Here is a 21,835-nt window from a genome sequence, read left to right as displayed (position 1 = left end):
AGCTCTGGAAGACCGAAGGAGCGTTTACAAGGCCATAAGGCATGACAAGGTATTCATAGTGTCCTGCAGGAGTTATGAATGCCGTCTTCCACTCATCCCCTTCTCGAATCCTAACTTGATTATAAGCACTGCGGAGATCCAGCTTGGTGAAAATTTTGGCTTCTCGGAGTTGCTCCAGGGCTGAAGGAATGAGTGGTAATGGATAACTGAACTTTGTGGTGATCTTATTTAAAGCTCTGTAATCAATACAGGGTCTTAGACCTCCATCCTTCTTGGATACGAAGAAGAAGCTAGCAGCTGCGGGAGAAGTGGAAGGACGGACGTAACCTTGTTGTAAGGCTTCGTCAATGTACGCTCGCATGGCTTCTTGCTCAGGAATTGACAGGGAATAGATACGACCCTTTGGAACAGATTCTCAGGGGAATCAGATTAATTGCGCAATCCCAGGGTCGATGTGGGGGTAACTTGGAGGCCGCAACTGGATTGAAAACGTCGGAGAACGAGGAGTAACTATGGGGAAAAGTGACAGATACATTTTCTGTGGGACTTTCAATGGAAGTGGAACTCAGACTAATGATTTTTGGTGACTGACAGCCCCATCTATTGATTTTGCCAGTCTGCCAGTTGATATCTGGTTGATGACGGATTAACCATGGACGTCCTAAGATAACCTCAATCTGACTGTTTTCCAGGATAAATGGTTCGAAACTTTCTTGGTGAGTGTCATCAGTGTACAAAGTGATAGGTGGTGTCTGAGTGGTAACGTACCCCTTGTTGATAAATTCGCCAGTTACAGCGTGGATGGAGTATGGTTTTGGAGTGTTGATCCTCTGGAGTTTGAGTCTCTTACAGAGCTTCCCTGATACGAAGTTCCCCGCTGACCCGGAATCAATGATGGCAGCTGTGGAGACTTGGAGATTGTGGGATTTCAGAATTACTGGAATAGTGAGAGGAGTTGAAACTGGAATTAGAGTTTGCACTGAACTCACCATCAGTCGAGGTGGACGAGTTGGACATTCTTTGAGAAAGTGACCTGCTGTCCCGCAGTATAGACATAACCTCAGTTCTCTTCTTCGGGTACGTTCAGCCAGGGAGATTCTATGAGCATCGACCTGCATCTTTTCGGGTGAACTCTCAGAAGTGGAATCAGATGGAGGTCGATTGAAATGTGTATTGGATAATCGGGAATCGTGATAACAACTCTGTGATCTTTGATGAATGCGCAGGGTTTGTTGTATGAATTTTTCTAGCCCTAGATTATCATCATAAATGGCGAGTTGTAGGCGGAGAGCAGGATTTAAGCCTCGACGAAACACAGAGATGAGGGCTTTTTCATTCCAACCACTTGCAGAGGCTAGTGTCCGGAATTCGATGGAATATTCTGAAACAGATTTGTTACCCTGGCGGAGCTGCAATAATTTGTCACTAATAGAGGAATCACTGATGGGTTGTCCAAACACCTCCTTGAAATGATTGACAAAACTCTGCAATGATGTAGTAACTTCTGTTTGTTGCATCCACAGTGACTCTGCCCATCTAAATGCTGATCCAGATAGATGTTGAATTATAAACGAGATCTTTGATCGATCAGTGGGGTATGTCTGAGCTTGTATTTCAAGAGCTAGTGAACACTGCAAAAGGAATCCATTGCAGTCCTCCGCCCGGCCGGAGAATGGCGCTAGTCGGGAGGCGGAGTTAGCCAAGCACACCAGCGTGGGAGCAGTGTTTGCGGAAGTACCAGGAGCTGATGTTGCTGAAGCGGTAGCATTGCTTGTAGATTGTATGGGAATAGCGGCGGGAGTTGGCTGTGTTATATCCATACCATCGATTTGAAGTTTAGTTGGTCAAGCCTTTTGTCAGGATACGATGGACTCAGAGATCGAGGTGATGTTAAATAACACAACTTTATTGAATGTTAGGATAGCAGGTGCAAGGGATTCGGGGAAAAAACCCGGAGCAACAAAACATAGGAATTCGGGATCCACAGCGGGTAATATTCACTCAACGGGTTAGGAACTCAAATTAACTTTCAGAATTGTTCAATAAAGGAGATTAGGATCCATCACGGGTGAGTATTCCTCTTCAGATCTGTGAATGTGAATTGTCTTTTCCAGACGAGAGGATTTAAGTGAACATAAGATGCGGGATCCACAACAGGTTGGTGCACACTCTTGAAATCATATATTCCGTGAATACAATCCCAGAATGATAACACTGGCCTTAATTCTTACAGAATAAGGTGAGGGTTCAGCGGGAGAAACCGAGGTTTCAATGAGCCTTGGATGAGTGCTGGTAGCTAGGACATCGGTGATCAACAGCAGCTCTTCTGAGGATTACAGACAAGAGTCAGAGGTTAGTGATACACAGGTGAGTATTTTCAGTGAACAGAGTATTCAAAGGTTTTCTCTAACAGATAGAGACAGAGGGAATACGGTCAGTTCCTGTTGGAGGCTTGACGCTAGACTGCAGTGAGTGTGAGTGTTTTATGGAGCTGGTTGATGAGGTTACTGATTGTGAACAGGTGTGGGTGATTAGAATTCTGGGGAGATTGAACGTTGTGTGGATCGTGATGCAGAGTCTGCTGATTGGTTTCTGACACAGCAGTGAGCGGCCTGTTTAGGGTAAAATAGGGACTCAGGGAGAAAGGAAGAGAGGAGGGAGGAGGGAGGAGGGAGAGGGGAATGCAGAGATAAGGTAGGAGATAAGTTTGGACAAGACAATGTCCTGTGCTCTTTCTTTGAGATCTTCTGTCTAAGGCAAGATACCTTGCCTTAAAAAAACTATAGCAATATTTTACGGCATTGAACTTAAACAACTTCTGGTTTCCAGTACTTTACAGTAAAAAATACGGTAGAAATATTTGTTTTACGGCATTGAACTAAAGTTTATGGTAACAAAAAAACTGGCTGCTGTGGTTTCCAGTACTTTACCGTAAAAAAAAAAAAAAAAAAAGATATTACAAACAAATTTGTCACTAAAGTTTTTATTGAGAATTAACAGAAGTTTAGAACAAATACACAACAGTTCTGAGAACAATTCAACACTATAAACCCCCAAACAGAATTCAGTGACATCATCAGCCGCTTCTACAAATGTGTGGAGATTAGCGGAGAGTGGCAAAGATTTGCTGCACAAATAATGAAATCCACTTAAAACTAATTAAACAATATTGCTTTGAAAACAGCAGTGTTTTTGAAGTGTTGCTGTAACATCAGTGACTCAATATGAATCTGATATAAGTCTGTAGCTCCCAAAACTTAAATGGTTTATCAACTGAATCACAAACAAAAAAATTGTCATTTTCCCTGGTTTCCATTCCTGAACATGGTCATCTTACCCATGTACCCATTTTTTTAACCAAAAAAAGTCTTTTTGCATGTACAGACACTTGCGATTAGAACAAAGCAAATATATAACTGACCTATTCCTCAGCTGGATTTGTTACTCCTCGAAATGAAACTTCCAGCACTTCTGAGTTACATTTTCCAGGATTATTATCAAGATAGTATTATTCCTCACAGCGCATTAAAGTACATGAGTCTGAAAGTGAACTCGCGGTGTGTGTTATCCATCTAAAGTGGGCTCAAAGGTTTGCATGGATCGCCTCACATTTGCGTTTGAATAGCGCACGCTCTCCGTGGGCGGGGTCACATTAAAACATAATGAGCTGAGATGAGAACGACTGACATCTCTCTCTTTTTATACAAATTAAATAAACTGAGAATATTTGTTTTTTTTATAAAAATTACTTCATTAAAAAGAAGAGAATTCAAGGTTCATGCCTGTGTGCCTGTGTGACTGTTTGACTGAGTATTCTATATATATAAAATGAGTTACAGTTCATTTTCAAACTGAGTTTGACTGAGTATTTTATATATATAAAATGAGTTACAGTTAATTTTCAAATTCAGTTTCAGAATTGACTTCACTGACAGAGAGAAGGCAGAACTCACAACATGTTTATTTTTCTTTATTTGGCAAAAAGCACAACACTTTTTATTGTGAGTATACACAAAAAATACACACTTAACAGGATCGATTGATGTATAACTTAAGTATGTCAAAATCAAAATAGTATTTTGACTCTCTTTTGCACTGATAAGGAAAAAAGCGAGCAGATCACGTCGGTGTGATTGCCGACCTCAGGGGGGTAATCTTAATTATATGATGTTATTACATAGCTGTCTGGCTGCCAGCCAATCACTGCATTACTGATCATGGTTTCTAGTATCGATATATATAGTAATCTCAGACAATTTAATCCAGATTAGGGATGGCGAAAACTAAAAATTTTCTTAACCGACCACCGAGCCTCATTAACCGGTTGAAACCGGTTAACCGATTAGTTTAAAATATGCTACTACGCTATTTGAAATAACAGCCATTTCGAGCCACACCTGCAATTTCGCAACTCTAACCGCGTTTCCATTACAGATTTGCGCAAATGTTTTGCGCTATTTTCTAAATATCGATAAAAAAAACTATTGCGAAATGACGGCGTTTCCATTAACCGATGTTATGCGACCAAAACGTCCCTTTTCTCTCTCGCGATAAGTCATTCCCAAAATCATGGCAACGGACATTGGTTTATATAATATCACAGCCACCGCATTAGAAATTATTATTATTATTATTAATGGAAGGAGACGTGTCGTGTTATCCAAAGACCCTTATAATGCGAACGACACATAGCATAAGGAGTTTCTGGGTGTTTCGCCCTCATACGACGTGGCAAGATGGCGCCAGTGTGTAAGGCAAGCCGTCTGTCAGCATCACGCTGCGCTCATCATCTGTTTGCTGCTATTTTAATTCTGTGTCTTTGCTGCCGGGATGTAACAAGCCTTCTCGTATATGATCGCCAAAGTTTGTTTGACATTCAAGCGTCATGTGAAGCTTTGGGGCTTTCTAGAGATCGCTTGGGAGAACAGGCTGGAAGCCTACCTCCATGGTTGCATAACATCCCAGACCACCTGCGCTGTTTGCCGTGGGAATTTCCCCGAAAAAAGCGCCACAGGAGACGAGGAAGGCGTGCTGGAGTGCTTGTTCGCCTCAAGGCGTACCTGAGGTCTTCGGATGTGCCCGATCCCCGTTTCCTCTGCGGTGGGGGCTGCGGTCGCCAGCGCTGGTGCTCGGAGGTCGCGCGTCTGCGATGGATCCGCCCCGTCTTCCCCAGCCAGATTGCAGTTGCGTTGTGGCCCGTCGAGGCCCTCTCCAACCTGGAAAATGATGTCCCGTGGGCTGACACCGGGCGGAGAAACCCGGTGTCGGCAAGGAAATGTCGGCTTGACTGTCGACTTGGTGTGAGAACGGCTAATCTGCGCGCACTGCAACGAGCCCCAAAGCCAGACAGTTTGGATTTAACTCTTTGTATGGCATTGATTAATGTCAGATCAATAGCCAACAAAACTTTTATACTAAATGACTTTTTTACATCTCACAAATTGGATTTTATGCTGCTGACTAAGACTTGGCTTCATGTTGGTGAGTCTGCATCCTTCTCTGAACTTCTCCCTCCAAACTGTAAATTTTTTAACACTCCTCGAACTACTGGTAAAGGTGGAGGACTTGCCACTGTGTTTAAATCCACCTTCCAGTGTCGGCTGTCTGTATCTGTTAATTACTCAAGCTTTGAGCTGCAGTTATTTGAACTAAACGCCACTTCTCCGATACTGTGTGCAGTTGTGTATCGCCCTCCAAAATTCAACAAAACTTTTTTGCAAGACTTTGCGGATTTTATAGCAGGTCTAATGTTGAATTATGATCATTTTATAATCTGTGGTGATTTTAATTTACATGTGTGTTGTGAAAACAAACCCATGGCTAAAGACTTCTTAAATCTTCTAAACGCTTTTAATCTCACTCAGTCAGTGTCTGGCCCGACACATGAAAAGGGTCATACATTAGATCTTGTGCTGTCTCATGGTTTGTGTGTTCATATAAATGAAATATGTAGTGCATGTATTTCGGACCACTTCCCGGTCTTGTTTACGATTACAGTTCCATGTTCTGTAATTAAGTCTCCTATTTCACAGCGCCGCCGTGTATTTAACAGTCAAACCCCGGCACAGTTCTCCGCTGTTTTTAAAGACTCTGTGCTTTATAAATTGGATGGAAGTGATGTTAATGGTGCTGATGGACTCATAACTCTTTTTAATTCAACCTGCACAAATATCTTAGACTCTGTAGCTCCTTTGAAGACGAAACGCACTAAACCGCTTTCAGAGCCTTGGTTAAATGACATTACCCGAGCTATCAGACGTGCATGTCGGCAAGCTGAGCGAAGGTGGAAGAAAGATAAACTCAGAGTGTCTTATGAAATTTTACAGCAATATCTATCTGATTATCAAAGGGCTGTAAAACTGGCAAAATCTGATTATTTTTCTAAACTGGTTGCAAATAACCGTCACAAGCCACAAGTTCTGTTCAACATGTTTAACAATATTACAAATCCTTGCAAATCTTTTCCTGTTACACCTACACTGGACCTTTGTAATTCTTTTTTAGAATTTTTTGTTGAGAAGATTTCTGTTCTTCGATCTTCTGTAACTACATCCTGTGATCCTGATCCCTCTGCTCCTCCTGTATGCCTTGCGGTACTGGATCAGTTTGAGCCCATATCAATCCTATCCCTATCTGAGGTGGTCCATAAACTGCGGCCTACAAACTGTCCCTCAGATAGTATCCCTTCTCGTTTGATTAGAGAAGTCTTTGATACCGTTGGACCGTGTATTTTATAAATACTTGTCTTGTCTCTGGTCAGGTTCCGTCCGCCTTTAAACATGCTTTTGTGCAACCGCTGTTAAAAAAGGAAAATCTTAATCCTGCTATTCTTTCTAACTTCAGGCCCATTTCAAAACTGTCCTTCCTATCAAAAGTCGTGGAGAAAGTAGTTTCTATGCAGCTGCAAACTTTTTTAATTAGTAATAAAATTTATGAAAAGTTCCAGTCCGGCTTTAGATCCCGTCATAGTACTGAAACTGCATTGTTGAGAGTTTTTAATGATTTGATTTTAACTGTCGATTCAGGAGCCTCTGCTGTCTTAGTGCTTTTAGACCTTACTGCAGCCTTTGACACTGTGGACCACTCAACTCTCCTGGCACGTTTGGAGAGTTGTGTGGGAATCAAAGGTAGTGCACTAAGGTGGTTTCAATCTTATCTAACTGACAGGAGCTTCTCTGTCCAACTCGGTGCTTTTTTATCTGAAACGGCTCCATTTACCTGCGGTGTCCCTCAAGGTTCCGTCTTAGGCCCCATTTTATTTTCTTTGTATATGCTGCCCCTGGCCTCCATTTTTGAAAGGTACGAGGTGTCCTTTCACTGTTATGCAGACGACATTCAAATTTATTTGCCCCTGAACGTAAAAAATCTGCAGCCCCTGTTTGATTGTATGAAAGACATTAAAACATGGATGAATTTAAACTTTTTAAATTTAAATGGAGACAAGACAGAAATCATAGTATTTGGAAACCCTAAACCTCTTGATTTAAATTATCTCGGCCCCTTGGCTTCGAACAGTCGTTCAACTGTGAGGAGTCTTGGTGTTGTGTTAGATAGTGCATTCAAGCTTGATAAACAAATATCCGCCACTGTAAGATCATGTTTTTTCCAGTTGAGAACTATAGCCAAGGTAAAGGCCTATCTCCATCCTAAAGATCTGGAAAGGGTGATAAATGCCCTTATAACCTCTCGCCTTGACTACTGTAACTCGTTGTACGTAGGCTTAGATAAGTCATCGATTCAGCGTCTGCAGCTAGTCCAGAATGCGGCTGCACGTCTCTTGACAGGAAAGAGGAAGAGGGACCATATTACACCTGTGTTGCGCCACCTCCACTGGCTCCCTGTTCATTATAGGATTGATTTTAAAATTTTACTACTGACTTTTAAATGCTTAAATGGCCTGGCTCCATTATATTTAACAGAGCTTCTGCACGCTCAAATCCCGGCTAGAGCGCTAAGATCCGCTTATCTCCTCCTCTTGAATGTACCGAGAAGCAGACTAAAAACCAGAGGTGATCGAGCATTCAGTGTAGCTGCCCCTCAATTGTGGAACAACTTGCCAGTCCATATCAGAACCTGCCAAACACTGGAATGCTTTAAATCATTGTTAAAAATTATTTTTCTTTGGCTTTTCCTTCGAGTTAGGTTTGTTAATTTCTTGGTAATTTTTATTTTTATTTTAATTTTCACTATACCTCGTATACTGTATATTACACATGTTTTATTGTTGTATAAATGTATGAGTAGTAATTGTTGTTGTTTTAAACTGTGAAGCACCTTGGTCAACCATGGTTGTTTTTAAGTGTGCAATATATAAATAAATTGATTGATTGATTGATTATGCTCCGTGGTTTTGATTGTGGCATTTCTTTGAGATTTAGAATATGCCTATAGGCTAATTATTGTTTCTTTTATGAATTTAAGAAAGAGACTTTAATAAAGTCTCGTATTCTGTCCAAACGATCCATGTAGGCTACTTTTGTGTCCATTCATTTTTCCTTTTTTAACCCGTAATTGAAAAACGAAAAATGAACGGTTGTTGTCTTTTTAAAACGCAAAGTTGAACACCAACATTTTAAATTTGAACTACACCAGCTGCTGTGCAAAAAAGTAAATATCGACGAATTTTCAGTTTATGACTTTTTGCCCCTTTATTAAACATTTAAAATATTTACAAATTAATATGTAAAACATGTCGATTTTACTGGTTTTCTAAGGCCAAATTAGAACCTGGAATTTATGTTTTTCCCGCAGTGCTGAATGAGAAGAGCCATTCATATTATTCATAAATATTGTTTTGGCTAAAATCACATCTCCATCTCCGCTGTTAAGCAGATGCGCTTTTAGAGAGAAATGCACCTATAGGCTACAGATTAATCAGAAGGTATTCGCTTTCGATTCGAATTTGTTCATTTTAAAGTGGACATTTCAAGCTTTAGCGTACTGTTATGAATGAGATGACAGAGGCAGATCCAACTGCAACAATTTATTAAATAAGACTCAGTCAAAGATTAGATTCAGCATCAACAGATTCAGGGTTAAACAAAGGCATGTCGAGAACCAGGCTGGAGATCATGGGCAGGCTGCAGGCAAACGGAATCCAGAAACAGGCAGAGGGTCACTAGGCAGGCTGCAGACAATCAGAGAGATCCAGGCAAGGCAAGAGTCAAGACACAGGTAGACAAGGAAAACCAGGAACGCTCAGACATGCACACAACAGTGAGACAATACTGCGCCAAGAGACACCAGGTTAACAAGCCAGATATAGGTTAACTGATCAGAGTTAAATCAGAACAGGTGATAGTCAATCAGCAGTCAACAATGCATACTAGGAAGCAAGTACGTGAGTCCATCAACATACAAAAGGGGGCGCTGAAACTTAAGTGAGGATAATCCAGAAGGACTGGCTACCGTCACACGTACATAGGCTATATTTTGTTTCAGTTCTCACGCTCCAGTTTACGTAGATCAAGAAAGTGTGTCTGATTGTTTTCTTTTATTTTACAAAAGCACAACGTTTTATTGTTATTGTGAGTTTACACAAATAAAAGTAGTTGAGAATAATGTATTATTATTTTCTGTATGACCAGAAATGATAGAATAGCCTATTTTAAGTTTGTTTTAAGTTTGGGGATATTTGGGGATATTTAATTTAATTAATCAATCAATGATACTATTGATCAGCATTACCAAATGTGGATGGTCCACTAGAAACAAACATTGATGTATTGTTTTAATTTATTACTGTGAAGCAGCTTTGATACAACCTATGTTGTGAAAAGCGCTATATAAATAAACTTGACTTGACTTGACTTGACTTCCACTGTTGATAGGAAAATGCAAGTGTTCGCGACCGCGCCTCCGTGCCATTCAGTGCGCGCTCCACGTTCAGCTTTGTTCCAAAAGCATCTTCTAAATCTAGCCTATGAAATGTTATAATAAAATAATATCAAATGATTATTATTTGCATAGCTACATGGACCTCAAACACACCGCGTCTTCTAAGTCAGGTGACTGTAAATGCGCAAAAGCTGTTTCCATTGCAGTTTTGCGAAATATCCCTTTTTCGAAACGCCTGAAAAACCACCTCATGAGAGCGTAAAAAATTAATGGAAACGCGGCTTCTGTCGCATCTCTCTGCCGCTCTGCCTCCCGCTCACACACACACACTGCCCCGGCACCGCCCTTCAACTTACGTCACTTTTTTTAAATAGCCTACAGCGTGAAACACGAGTCCCGCAAACGTGGCGCCGAGGAGCTTGTATGTGGAGGACAAATGGCTCCTTAGTTTCGAAATGGTTTGGGTACAAGGTGATCGCGTTGAAAATTAAGGCGTTTGTCTAGCGTTAGAAGCTCATTTGAAACATTGCCGCGACTCGCTTTAGTTTGAGGTAGTGCTAACAACAATAATAAAGAAAGATGATGATAGCACTGTATCACACAAGTTGCAACTTACATCTTGTCATTCTTTTTGGTGAAATGGTCCCGCACACTACTTTTCTTTGCACATTTCATCCTGTCGTCTGCCCTGGCTCTAACCTCGAGTGTTTTAGTCTGTATTCTTTACTTTTCGCAAAACTTGTTTTCGCTTGTTTTCGCGAGAAACTTGTTCTCGCGCCAAATGTTTTTATTGGTTTATTAAGTACAAACAGGCGAGTTTAGAAAAATTTAGTGTGAGGGATTAGTTCACTTTCACACAAAAAGATACTGGAATGAGATGGCTAACTGTAGTAGCATTTAGTCCACTCACTGTCTATAATAGCCTAATTTAGAGATCTTTTTTTTTTTTTAACCGACTACCGACAGCTTTGACCGGTTAACGTTGATACGGTCAACCATCGGTCAAACGGTCATCGGTTAACATCCCTAATCCAGATATTTTAATAAAATCCGCCAACTTGAAGAACCAAATTAGCCATAAAATATCTGTCATCTGTCTAAGTGATGCAACGCGTTTTTTAGGCCAAAACATTTTTTGTCACATACAGCAATCTCCTCACTATCCGCTAGCTGCCTGTCCCCTGAACACACTGTAAAAAAAATCGGTCTCTCTAGACACCACAGGCTCCAATAAACGACAACAAAAACAAACTGGGCTCACCCGCACCACGAAACATAATAAACAGAGTTCCAGCCAATAACCGACAAGAAGTATTGGAGGGTGGGGTTTGGGGGGGTTAGTGTGCGTGCACGTGAAGGGGGTGTGGAGGAGAGAGAACAGAGAAGCATGAAGAGGGAAGTTTGAATTATGGCCGACACACGACCAAAGAGACGACGTTCCGATGAACAAATTGCAAAGAAGAGGGACAAGGATAAGGAATGTGCAAAGTCCCGAATTTACATCGGAAAAACCTTCGAAAGGTGGCGAGAATTCCGTCGGCACAATGCTCCATATCAGGCCATAAGCCATCATTATCATTTTGTTCATTCACTAAGCAAGGTTTAACTTGTGACCAGTGATACCATCTATCTGTTCCTACACCTTTCCCTTTAAGACAAACACTTGTATCAGTTGTTAAGAGTATCTCATATGGTCCCTCCCATCTAGGCTCTAAACCTTTCCTAGCAATACGTTTGACCATAACAAAACTGCCTAACTCAGGAATGTGTGGAATATCAGTAGTGGTATGTTTTTCATCCCATTGCTGTTGAGCTTCTCTCACTTTCTTATTATTGTCTTTGGTAGCTTTGTCAAGCATTGTGATATAGCGTCGTCATTTTTCTTGGAACAAAGTAGAATCTCCTCCTGTTCCCGCAGGTGGCGGGGCATCATGAGGTAGAACCATTGCCCTTCCAGTCATCAGTTCAAAAGGGGTTAGTCCTGTTACTCTGTTAGGAGTTGCTCTCAAGTTCCACAGAATAACAGGTAATAACTTATGCCAACCTTGGCCAGTTTGCAGAATGGCTTTGGTAAGAGCGGTTTTTAACGATCTATTCATTCGTTCTACCATCCCTGAACTTTCCGGATGGTACGGAATGTGGAATTTTTTGTTTGATCCCCATCAATTTCATTGCTTCCTTCATCAGTTTTCCAGTGAAGTGAGTTCCATTATCAGAATCAATTTCATATGGAAGACCCCAACGAGGAAAGGCTTCTTCCACCATTACTCGTGCTGCCACTTCGGCAGTGCAAGTTCTCGTAGGGAATGCTTCCACCCACCTAGTAAATCTGTCCATGATTACTAGAATGTATTGGTACCCTCCACTGGGTGATAAAGGTCCTGTGAAATCGATTTGGAGGTGTGTCCATGGACCCGTTGGTCTGGGTGCATGTGACATTCGCACCTTTACAGATTTTCCCACATTTGCTTTCAGGCATATCAAACATCTCCTACAGTAGTCATCAATGTCTCTCATCATTCGTGGCCACCACCAAGTCTCACTGATTTGAGCTTTCATTGCTTTTGCTCCAGCATGCACCTTTCCATGATACAACTGCATTAGTTCTCTTCTTGTTCCGATAGGCATCACCACTTGTCCTGTTGGAATTCTCCAGATACCTTGATCATCTTCTTTTGCTCCTGCTTTTATCCATTGTTCTTTCTCTTCATCTGTCTCCACTTGATATGACAAAAGATGGAGCTCAGGATTATCCTTGCTGTTTTCCTGTACCAAGGTAACAGGAGTAAGAGGAAGTAGAGCTGCTTCTCTAGCTGCTGCATCTGCTGCCGTGTTCCCTTGACTTTCTTTGGACTTGTCAGATTGATGTGCTTTTACTTTGATCACGGCTGCTTCTTTGGGTAAGTGACATGCTGCAATTAAGCGACGAATTATGGAAGCATGTTGTATTTCGCTACCACTACTAGTGATAAGTCCACGTCTTTTCCTCAAAGCAAGGTAGTCATGGACCACGCCAAAAGCATAACGACTATCTGTATAGATGTTGACCCGATAACCTTCCGATTGTTCAAAGGCTTGCTGCAATTAAGCGACGAATTATGGAAGCATGTTGTATTTCGCTACCACTACTAGTGATAAGTCCACGTCTTTTCCACAAAGCAAGGTAGTCATGGACCACGCCAAAACCATAACGACTATCTGTATAGATGTTGACCCGATAACCTTCCGATTGTTCAAAGGCTTCCGTAAGTGCTATAAGCTCAGCTACTGTGCTGAAAATTGCCCCGAAAGAGCTCCTTTCTTCACGACAGTTCCATCAGCTTCCACTACAGCCCATCCAGTATGTCGTTTTCCATCAACATAATAACTGGATCCATCGACCCATAACTCTTTGTCTGGATTTTCAAGAGGGATTGGATTTACTGGACCGAGACTATCTTCTTCTACTTGTTTTTCACACTCATGTGGTGTTCCCTCATGTGGTTCTAACATCATTGTTGCAGGGTTAAGAGAAGTGTCTCTGATGATTTCCACTCTCAGATCCTTGTTTAACAAAGTTGCTTCCCATTTTGCTCTTCTTGCGTCAGTTATGGTTTTGATGTTTGTGTTGTTCAACAGTGTCACTGTACTGTGTGGAGTGTGCAGTATGATAGTTTGTGCTCCTATCAGATTTTCAACAGCGTCCACTGCCCACGTAGCACCATCAAGAGCTTGTATGCATCGTGGTTGACCAATCATAGTGACAGGAATCTTTGTGGAAAAGTATCCAACTGGTCTGTATCTATCACCTGGTTTTTGACACAGAACTGCTGAATACGTCTCATCTCCCACCCTGGTCCACAAATGGAACTGCAACCGTCCATCAGGAAGTCCCAAGGCTGGGGCTGATGTCAGTTTCTCTTTCATAGAAGTAAATGCTTCTTCAGCTTCCGGCGTCCAGTTTATCTTTTCCACTCCAGGCTTTCCTCCCTTGTACAAGTCGATGAGAGGGCTAGTGATGCTGGCAAAATCAGGTATATACTGGCGACAGTAGTTGAAAAGTCACCTTCCGTATTCCTGTAACTGTTAGAGGTTTTGGAAGTTGTCGTAATGCCTCTACACACTCTGCTGTCATTCTCCTTCCCTCGACAGATATTTCTTGGCCCAAGTAGATAACCTTGGTTTTAGCCAGCTGTGCTTTGTCGGGGTTGACTTTAAATCCTCCTTTCTTAAGGGCTTGTAAGACAACATTCAGAGCAAATATATGGCTCTTTTCATCTGGGCTTGCAATCAACAGGTCATCAACAATATTGGATGCAAACACTTCCTGAACTCTCAATTTCAGCTTTTCCCTCTGTTAAGAACTGATTCAAAGTTCTATGGAAGACTACAGGAGATAAATTTAGCCCTTGTGGGAGTCGGTTCCAGACAAACTGTTTTGCCCCCACTGTGAAGGCCAATTTCTCTTGAGATTTTTCGTCAATAGGTATAGACCAGAAAGCCGACAGTACATCTAGTACTGTGAAAAATGACAGGGCTATTAGTGGTTGATGAAGTTTGTCTGATAATTCCTTCAGCTTCCAAGTCTGCCACTATCTCTTCCACGGCTTGTCTTGCTTCAGGTCGGATAGGGTATTGTTTATGAGGGGCATGTATCGGTCCCTCAATAACAACAGGGTCAATGTTGGCTTTACCGCAATCCAATTTGTGTTTAGCCCAAACATCTGGATATAAACTGCACAGAAGACCCCACACACCGTCTTTTCCCCAATCTCTGATAATTGGTTTTGCTGTACCAACAGATGTTAAATTACATGTGCGATCTTCATGAGGTATTATCCCAGCTGTTGTAGCGATTTGACGACTGTCAGTGAATATGATCATGTTCAACAATGGAAGAATGTCCATGCCAATAAGGCTTCCTTGTGAATTTGGCCCTACCCAGAAAGATGTCCATAAGACTTCATCTTCATGTATTTGCAAAGGAACTTGTATACTTTTGCGAAATTTAGTGATAGCTCCTCCAACTCCTTCAACTTCCATAGTTTCATCGGTTGTAGGTAGGTTCAGATCTGTTATTGAAATCGAAGCTCCTGTGTCGACCAACATGTCACATGGGTGGCCCCCTATTAATGCATTAATGAAAAGGCGATTGTCTCTTTTCTTACTAATACAGGGGGCCGCTGATTCCTATTGCGGTCGCACGATTCCCTCAATGAGCTGACGGACTTGTGCTTCAGTAAACATTTTCCCTTGAGGGGTTTCATCATGTTTCTTCGCACTGGCCTGTCTAAATGATGTACCTTGACCTTCTGCTCCACCTCCTTTAGCCCAACAATCTTTTATTGTGTGGCCTCGCTTTCCACAGTTGGTGCAGAAAATCATCCTCTTCTTTGTGTCCATGTTGAATTGAGCTGTTGCCACTCCTCTTTGATTTGGCTTGTTTCCGTCTTCCTTATTTGATCTCGTAGCCATCTCTAATCGCCCAGCCCATTGCATAATTTGATCAAAGGTCTCACCTGGATTGACTCCAAGTGATAAGGCTTGTTGGTATTTTGAGCTAAGTCCATCCACAAGTGTGTCAGTAAACTGCACATCATCTCTGTCAGGCTGTTTCTTTGCACAGAGAGCCCATCTCTCGTAAGCATTTCACTTACGCAGAGCATATTCATCTGGAGATTCATCATCCTTTTGCTTAATCAACGTCACTAATGTGAAAGGAACTTTCCCACTGCCCAAGATTTCTTGGATTTCTTTTCGAAACACATCTAATGCCTGCCAAAGACCCAAGGGTCGTCCTTGGTCATCAACCCACAAATTTATCCATTGGGCTGTTGTTATCGAAGCTGGCAAGCGTTCCCATCTGTCTCTTGGGATTTTAGCTTTCACAATGGTGTGTATGTCTTTTAATGTCATTTGATGTGCTTCAACCAGAGAGTCTAATTCTCGCCAAAACTCTGTGTTTGGATCTTGTCGCTTCAGAGGAGGCAAGGCTGTGAGAATGGCTTGACGTTCTCCTGATGTGAATGGTCTCTCTACTGTCATCATTTCAGATTGTAATTCTTCCCTTTTAACAGCAGGTGAAGAAAATCCAGGACTAATCTTGTCTACTGTGATCATATCGTCATCCCTGGTCTCATCACCCCAGTCAGATCCATAATTGCGGGCTGGCGTACATCGCACCATATCTCTGTTTGGCTGGGCTGATTTAGATCTTGTTATTATTGGAGCTGCTTGTGCAGATGCAATAAACATTTTGTCAACTGGACCTCCATTTGATCCTAAAGCTTGAGGCTGTGTCAAAGGTTTGAATGAACTTGTATATTGTTCAGGCAAAGCTGGATAAATTGGTTTGTAAGGAGGAGGTGTTACTGTCATGGATTTCACTGGTTCTTGTAAATATTTCTTTTCAGCTTCAGTTATTATATTTGTCCAATCTGGATCAAATGTATCATTATTAGTTGTATTTTCTTCATCTGAACATTTAATGGACATAATTTTGTTCAGTTTGTTATACGCTTCAATTTGAGGCTTCATTGCTTCAACAAGTGGGACTGGGCATCCATTAATACCGCAACAAATTCCTTCTTGTTTCACTATCCAATGAGCTGCAAGTATTGGAAATGCTTTTGACTTAATAGAGTCCTTTTGTGACTCAAACCAACTTAACTGCACATCCATGGATGCGTTAATATCAAGTCCTTTTTTCAAAAGCTTAGCTTGCTTCTTATTTTTCCTTTCCAGGAACCAAGCAGATATTGTTCTGCTATTACAGCCACTTTCTGCCATCTTGCAAATTATTTGTCCCTCTGTGTCTTGTATGCTCAAAACAGCAGGGCTATTTATGTATGGATGTGTGTGTGTGTATGTATATGTATATGTATGTGCGTGTGTGTGTAAATTCCGGGGGAGGCCCTCTGCTTCTCTCCCTTTCCACCTGCTCTGGTTACTCAAAGGGCGAAAAATGGGGCTGCCTACTTCTCAACTTTCTGTGTGTGTTTGTGTGTCTAGAGTAGGAGGGGGCAACTGCTACCCTTGCTCTCTCTCTCCCTCTCTCTAACCACTATAAGAACTATAAAAGGTTATAAACAAGGTTAACCCTTATATTTTCAGTTATCTTTCATTTCTTTTCTTTTTTAAATGTATTTATTTTGACTCAAATACGTTTCTCTATTATTATTATTATTAGATTCACAGGGCCGGACACCAGTTATTTTGCCAAGAAGAATTTTTATTCTTATATGTCAGGAGAGAAACTTTCAGAAGATGTTACATTCATGCCAGGTCTATGCGTTCTCGTGTTTCTCTTTCCTCACATCTCTTAGTTTCTCTTCCCTCACATCTCTTAGTTTCTCTGAGGTGATACAGTAAGATAGAGCTTATATACATCACTGAATGACTTCCATTCATGGTAACACACTCTTTTGATTGAGCTTAAAATGGAACGTATATGTCATACGAACACATGGCACAATTCACTTCCATATTAAGAAACTATCTGCATCAGTTGAACACATGTACAGTATACACCCTTCTGTCTGTCTCTGTCTCTGACATATGATCTTTACATGCACTCATGCTATCTATAGTCTCTCATGCACTCAGACAGTCATACACACATAAAACTCATAACTCTATAAGATAATACAACTGATTATGAATATTAATAAAGATTAATAATACTAAAAACAACAGTAAATGATGAAATTTGAGTCTTCAGATGTAATTAGCTAGATCTATGCAGTCAGCGTTAACTTTGATAAATACAACATGTATGTTTCTAGCAGCGATCAATCTCTATTGTAAATGATCAAGCAAATTCTGATATCTGATATTTTAAACCTTTGTAACTGACCTTTACTTAATCTTCTTCTGTTACTCATTCAATGGTTTTAATAGCTATGTTTCCATCCAAAGTTGCAAATTTAACTTATGCACATAATTGAAATATTGCATAAAACATTTGCGAAAAGTAGGAGAAGCCGCTGTATATAACAATTTTTGTGTATAATAAATTACTTGCACATCAACACAATAAACGTGTTATCTTGCTTTCGGAGGCGGATGCTGCTGTTTTTCGTCTAAGAGAGTTCAGGGAGGTGATTATACTGAACTAGCCTGGCAAGCCAGACCTACATCAAGATGTTAGGTCTGCAACTCACCATAGACACGGCTCAATCCGAGGGGCGGGATAAACGGCTGTCTTTCATATTCCCTCTGCACGCAATAGGACAGCGCTTCAACCAACCAGAGCATTTTCCCAACAGCGGAGCTAACGCTAGTTGATAGATTCAACTTTTTAATCTGGTCGGCAAAACTACGAACACAACTTCCTTTTTAAATAATGACTTAAGTGCCGTTCTTTGCTCTTGTCTTAAAGAAAAACTTAACTCCAAGTCCTCCAGAGTCACGGCCAAAGCCGATTCGAAAGACTGTTCTCCTGCAGCAGCAGCTCTTCTTTGTTTTCAAGTAACGTTAGCAGGGAACCGTCACAACTCTGTCGTCATTATGTTAAGCCCGCCCCGCCCCGCTTACTCTATACATAATGTGATTGGCCTGTCCCAATTTAGGTTTTTACAGCTCCGAAAGTCAATGGAGAGTTGCTAGACTACCCTGGCTGCAAAATACATTTTGCTGCCGCTAGGGTGCGTCTAGATTTCTAGGCTAATACTGAACCACTTTGACGACAGACTTTGCTCAGGCATTTCAGATGCTGTGCAAAAAGATTGTTAGTCCAGTTATGCCGTCCCATCACAAAGTCACGTCTTTTCTGATGCGCATCGAGGAATTTATTTGGTAAATGTGTTTCCATTGTAGTTTATATGCATGCTTTGTTATCTTATGTCTTAAATGGGCGCATACGTTTTTTAAACGTGCATTTTTAAACATGTATGCACATCTAGATGGCTTTATTAACACAGGATTATAAATATAACTGTTAATGGCACAACATAATTGTGACCCTGGATCACAAAACCACAAAAGTCACAAATTACCTTAATTTGGTCTAAAACTGCTAACCTTATTCAACTAAACGGCATTGGATTAACCTTATGTAATTAACTTAAGCTGATTGAAATAAATAATGTTACATATATTCAACGTAAGCTAGTTACGTGGAACCTGCTGACATAAAAAAGTTCATTAAAGCCAACATAGCATTTTGTGTAGTCTTTGTGCACTTTGACCTCACATTGTGACCATAGTATGAGCACACAGTGAGGGCGCTGTGAGGTTACACTTTTAGATCACTGTGAACTCAGATTGTGATCATATCAAGAGGATCCTGGGAGCTCATGGTGAGATCACTGTGAGATCAAATTGTTGACTGGGATGTCTATGCTGTTTATGTTCACCTATCAATGTTTATATGTGAATAAAAGCCTAAAATAAATCTGTTGAATGAATGAATGAATGAATGAATGAATGAGGCATTTATATAGCGCTTTCTTATGTACTACTGTACACCCAAAGCGCTTTACAATCATATCAGGAAATCTCTCCTCAACCACCACCAGTGTGCAGCGTTCACTTGGATGATGCAATGGCAGCCATAGTACAACAGCGCCAGATTATAATCCATAATATTAGCTTTAAGATCTCTTTATGAACTTTTAGAAGCGTCAGTTTCAGATTCAATTGCATATATGTCAATTGAGGGACAGATCTCTCAGATTTCATTAAAAATATATTTATTGGTGTTTCAAAGATCAACAAAAGTCTTCAAGTTTGGAACAATATGAGGATGAGTTATTAATGACAGAAATTTCCCTTTTGGATACACTAACCATTTAACAGCATAAGGTTAATAATCAAGTTTATTGAAGCACTGGCCCTAGTTATAAAAACATGAAGAGGAAACTCATTCCAATACTGATAAGAAGTATATTTCTGGCTTCATAGCTTTAGCCTAAAAACTGATGACCAAAAATACTGGGGAGGAAAAAAAAACATAAAATAGACAAGAAAATCTATATTAATGCAAGATTACACTCCCCCCCAAAAAATTAACAATATATACACATATATACATGATCCCTGTCAATCATGTGTGGCTCCGCCCACAGCACTCAGAATTGGTTCATTTGTGCTCCGCCTCTCACTGCAGTATCTTCTTGTTGATCTGAAAAAACAATAAGATGAAGAAATACTGACTAAAGTTCATCAACAACATTGCTTGCACTGCACATATCAGAAGATTATAATGAGGAAGCTAAATGCCCCAATTTGCAGCTTTATTTGCAAATTACAATTCCTGTTCGTCGTGCACAACAAAATACCCAGTGTTAAATTACCCCTCAGTGTACATATGTGTCCACACTACAGAGTGTTAGGTTCTGCTAGATGTCAACTAAGCTCTTATTGAAAATTAACAGAGGTTTAGATGTTGATGTTAATGTTGAAAATAATAGTTTTGTTTAAAGTTACCATTATGGTGATCTGTGTTTGCTTTAGTTGGGCAATATACATATATATATATATATATATATATATATATATATATATATATATATATATATATATATGTGTATGTATGTATGTATGTATGTATATGTATATGTGTGTGTGTATATATATTAGCAAAACATATTATTTGTTGCTAAAAAAGCAAAAATCTAAAATGATCAGGCGATTATTTTATCGTTTAGTGTAGTATGCCATCCCTGATTAAAAGTGGGGTATTGTTAATAGTGATCTCAATCATTTCCAATATAACATCATCACCTAAACCTCAGTTAATTCTCAATAAGAGCTTGTGTAGACATCTTACAGAAATATAGTCAGTCTGGTTAGTAATAAGTGAAGCTGGTAATGCTGTTTGTGGAGTTGTTTAATCCTCCTCTGCTGAGATCTTCACAGATTAAGGGTACATTTACACGACAACGATGCTTAAAATAGAAAAGTTTTCTGCGTAGACGACATCATTGTCAAAACAATCCTCATTCACACAGATCCACAAAAAAGATAATAAACGACAATAAACGCTGTATTCTGCTGCCAGGCCAGTATGGCGATGAAACACTATAGACTGAACATGTAATACACATGTGCATGACAGCATCGTCTTCAGAGATTCTGCTTATTAACATCAGGTATCTTCAATAATGGCCAATCATCACTTAATTAAACACTTAATTGTCTCATTAACTTCAACACTGCTTCAGTCTAAGGCCTAGTCCACACGGACACAGGTATTTTTATAACCAGAGTTTTTCCTCCTGCGTTTAAAAAAAAAATCCCGTCCACACATGCTCGGTTTAAAAGAAATCTCCGCCTACATGAAAACACAAAAACACGCTATCACGCGCTGTCAAGAGCATGCCAAACCAGCAGGCGGCGATATAACCCTAATCGTAAAGTCACGTTGGCCAATCAGAAGCCTGAATCAGAAACAAAAACCCTGGTTTTACTGTCTACACGACAACACTGCAACCAGCGTTTCTGAAAATCCTCACCCTGGCAGGGGTTTTCAAAAATGTTCGGTTTCAGTGACCTGATACTACGTTTCCGTGTGGACGAATGGCCGAACCGTGTAAAAAAAGTCACGGTTATAAAAATACCTGTGTCCGTGTGGACAAGGCCTTCATTTTAACACCCTGTAGTTGGACATATATGTGCACTGAGGATTGTTAATTTAACACTGGGGATTTTACTGTGTGACAACCCGACCTATTATAAATCTAAATAAACTCGATTTAATTAAATTAATTGAAAAGTGTAGTATCCAAGTAGTAAGACAAGATGTTGCTGTCGTAATGATGACAGTAACGCACAGCACACAATAGTTGTAGTTGTTCCGTGCTGCAGATGTGATCATGTGATCATCTGTGATGGAGTATCTGACTTTTGCTGCGTTCCAGTCCACTTTTAGACACGCGCTTGCGAACTTCCCTAAGCACTTCCCCTCGGGGGAATCCCTGCCGCCATTTTGAAGTGCGTTCCACTTCGTGAATTGGACGAGGGAAGTTTATATGGACAGACCCTCGTTCCCTCGATTTTGACAGAGGGAGCGAGTCTA

General features: G+C 40.6%; 2 protein-coding genes across 2 annotated transcripts in view; both read right to left on the bottom strand.

Annotated features, from left to right (window-relative positions):
• The window catches only part of LOC307152024 (hemicentin-1-like), a 258,180-nt gene that overhangs the window by 129,450 nt on the left and 106,895 nt on the right, over positions 1 to 21,835 (bottom strand). The gene's annotated exons all lie outside the window — the stretch shown is intronic.
• Positions 19,495 to 21,835, bottom strand: part of LOC307152193 (B-cell receptor CD22-like) — a 30,548-nt gene continuing 28,207 nt past the window's right edge. The window contains exon 15 of the mRNA XM_079860612.1: positions 19,495 to 19,939. Within this exon, the coding sequence (XP_079716738.1) occupies positions 19,916 to 19,939 (24 nt within the window). The 3' untranslated portion in view covers positions 19,495 to 19,915. The remainder of the gene's footprint in view (positions 19,940 to 21,835) is intronic.

The sequence above is a fragment of the Squalius cephalus genome, assembly GCF_949319135.1.
Source record: "Squalius cephalus genome assembly, chromosome: 2".
Lineage (NCBI taxonomy): Eukaryota > Metazoa > Chordata > Actinopteri > Cypriniformes > Leuciscidae > Squalius > Squalius cephalus.
This window is presented reverse-complemented; position numbering and strand designations above follow the sequence as displayed.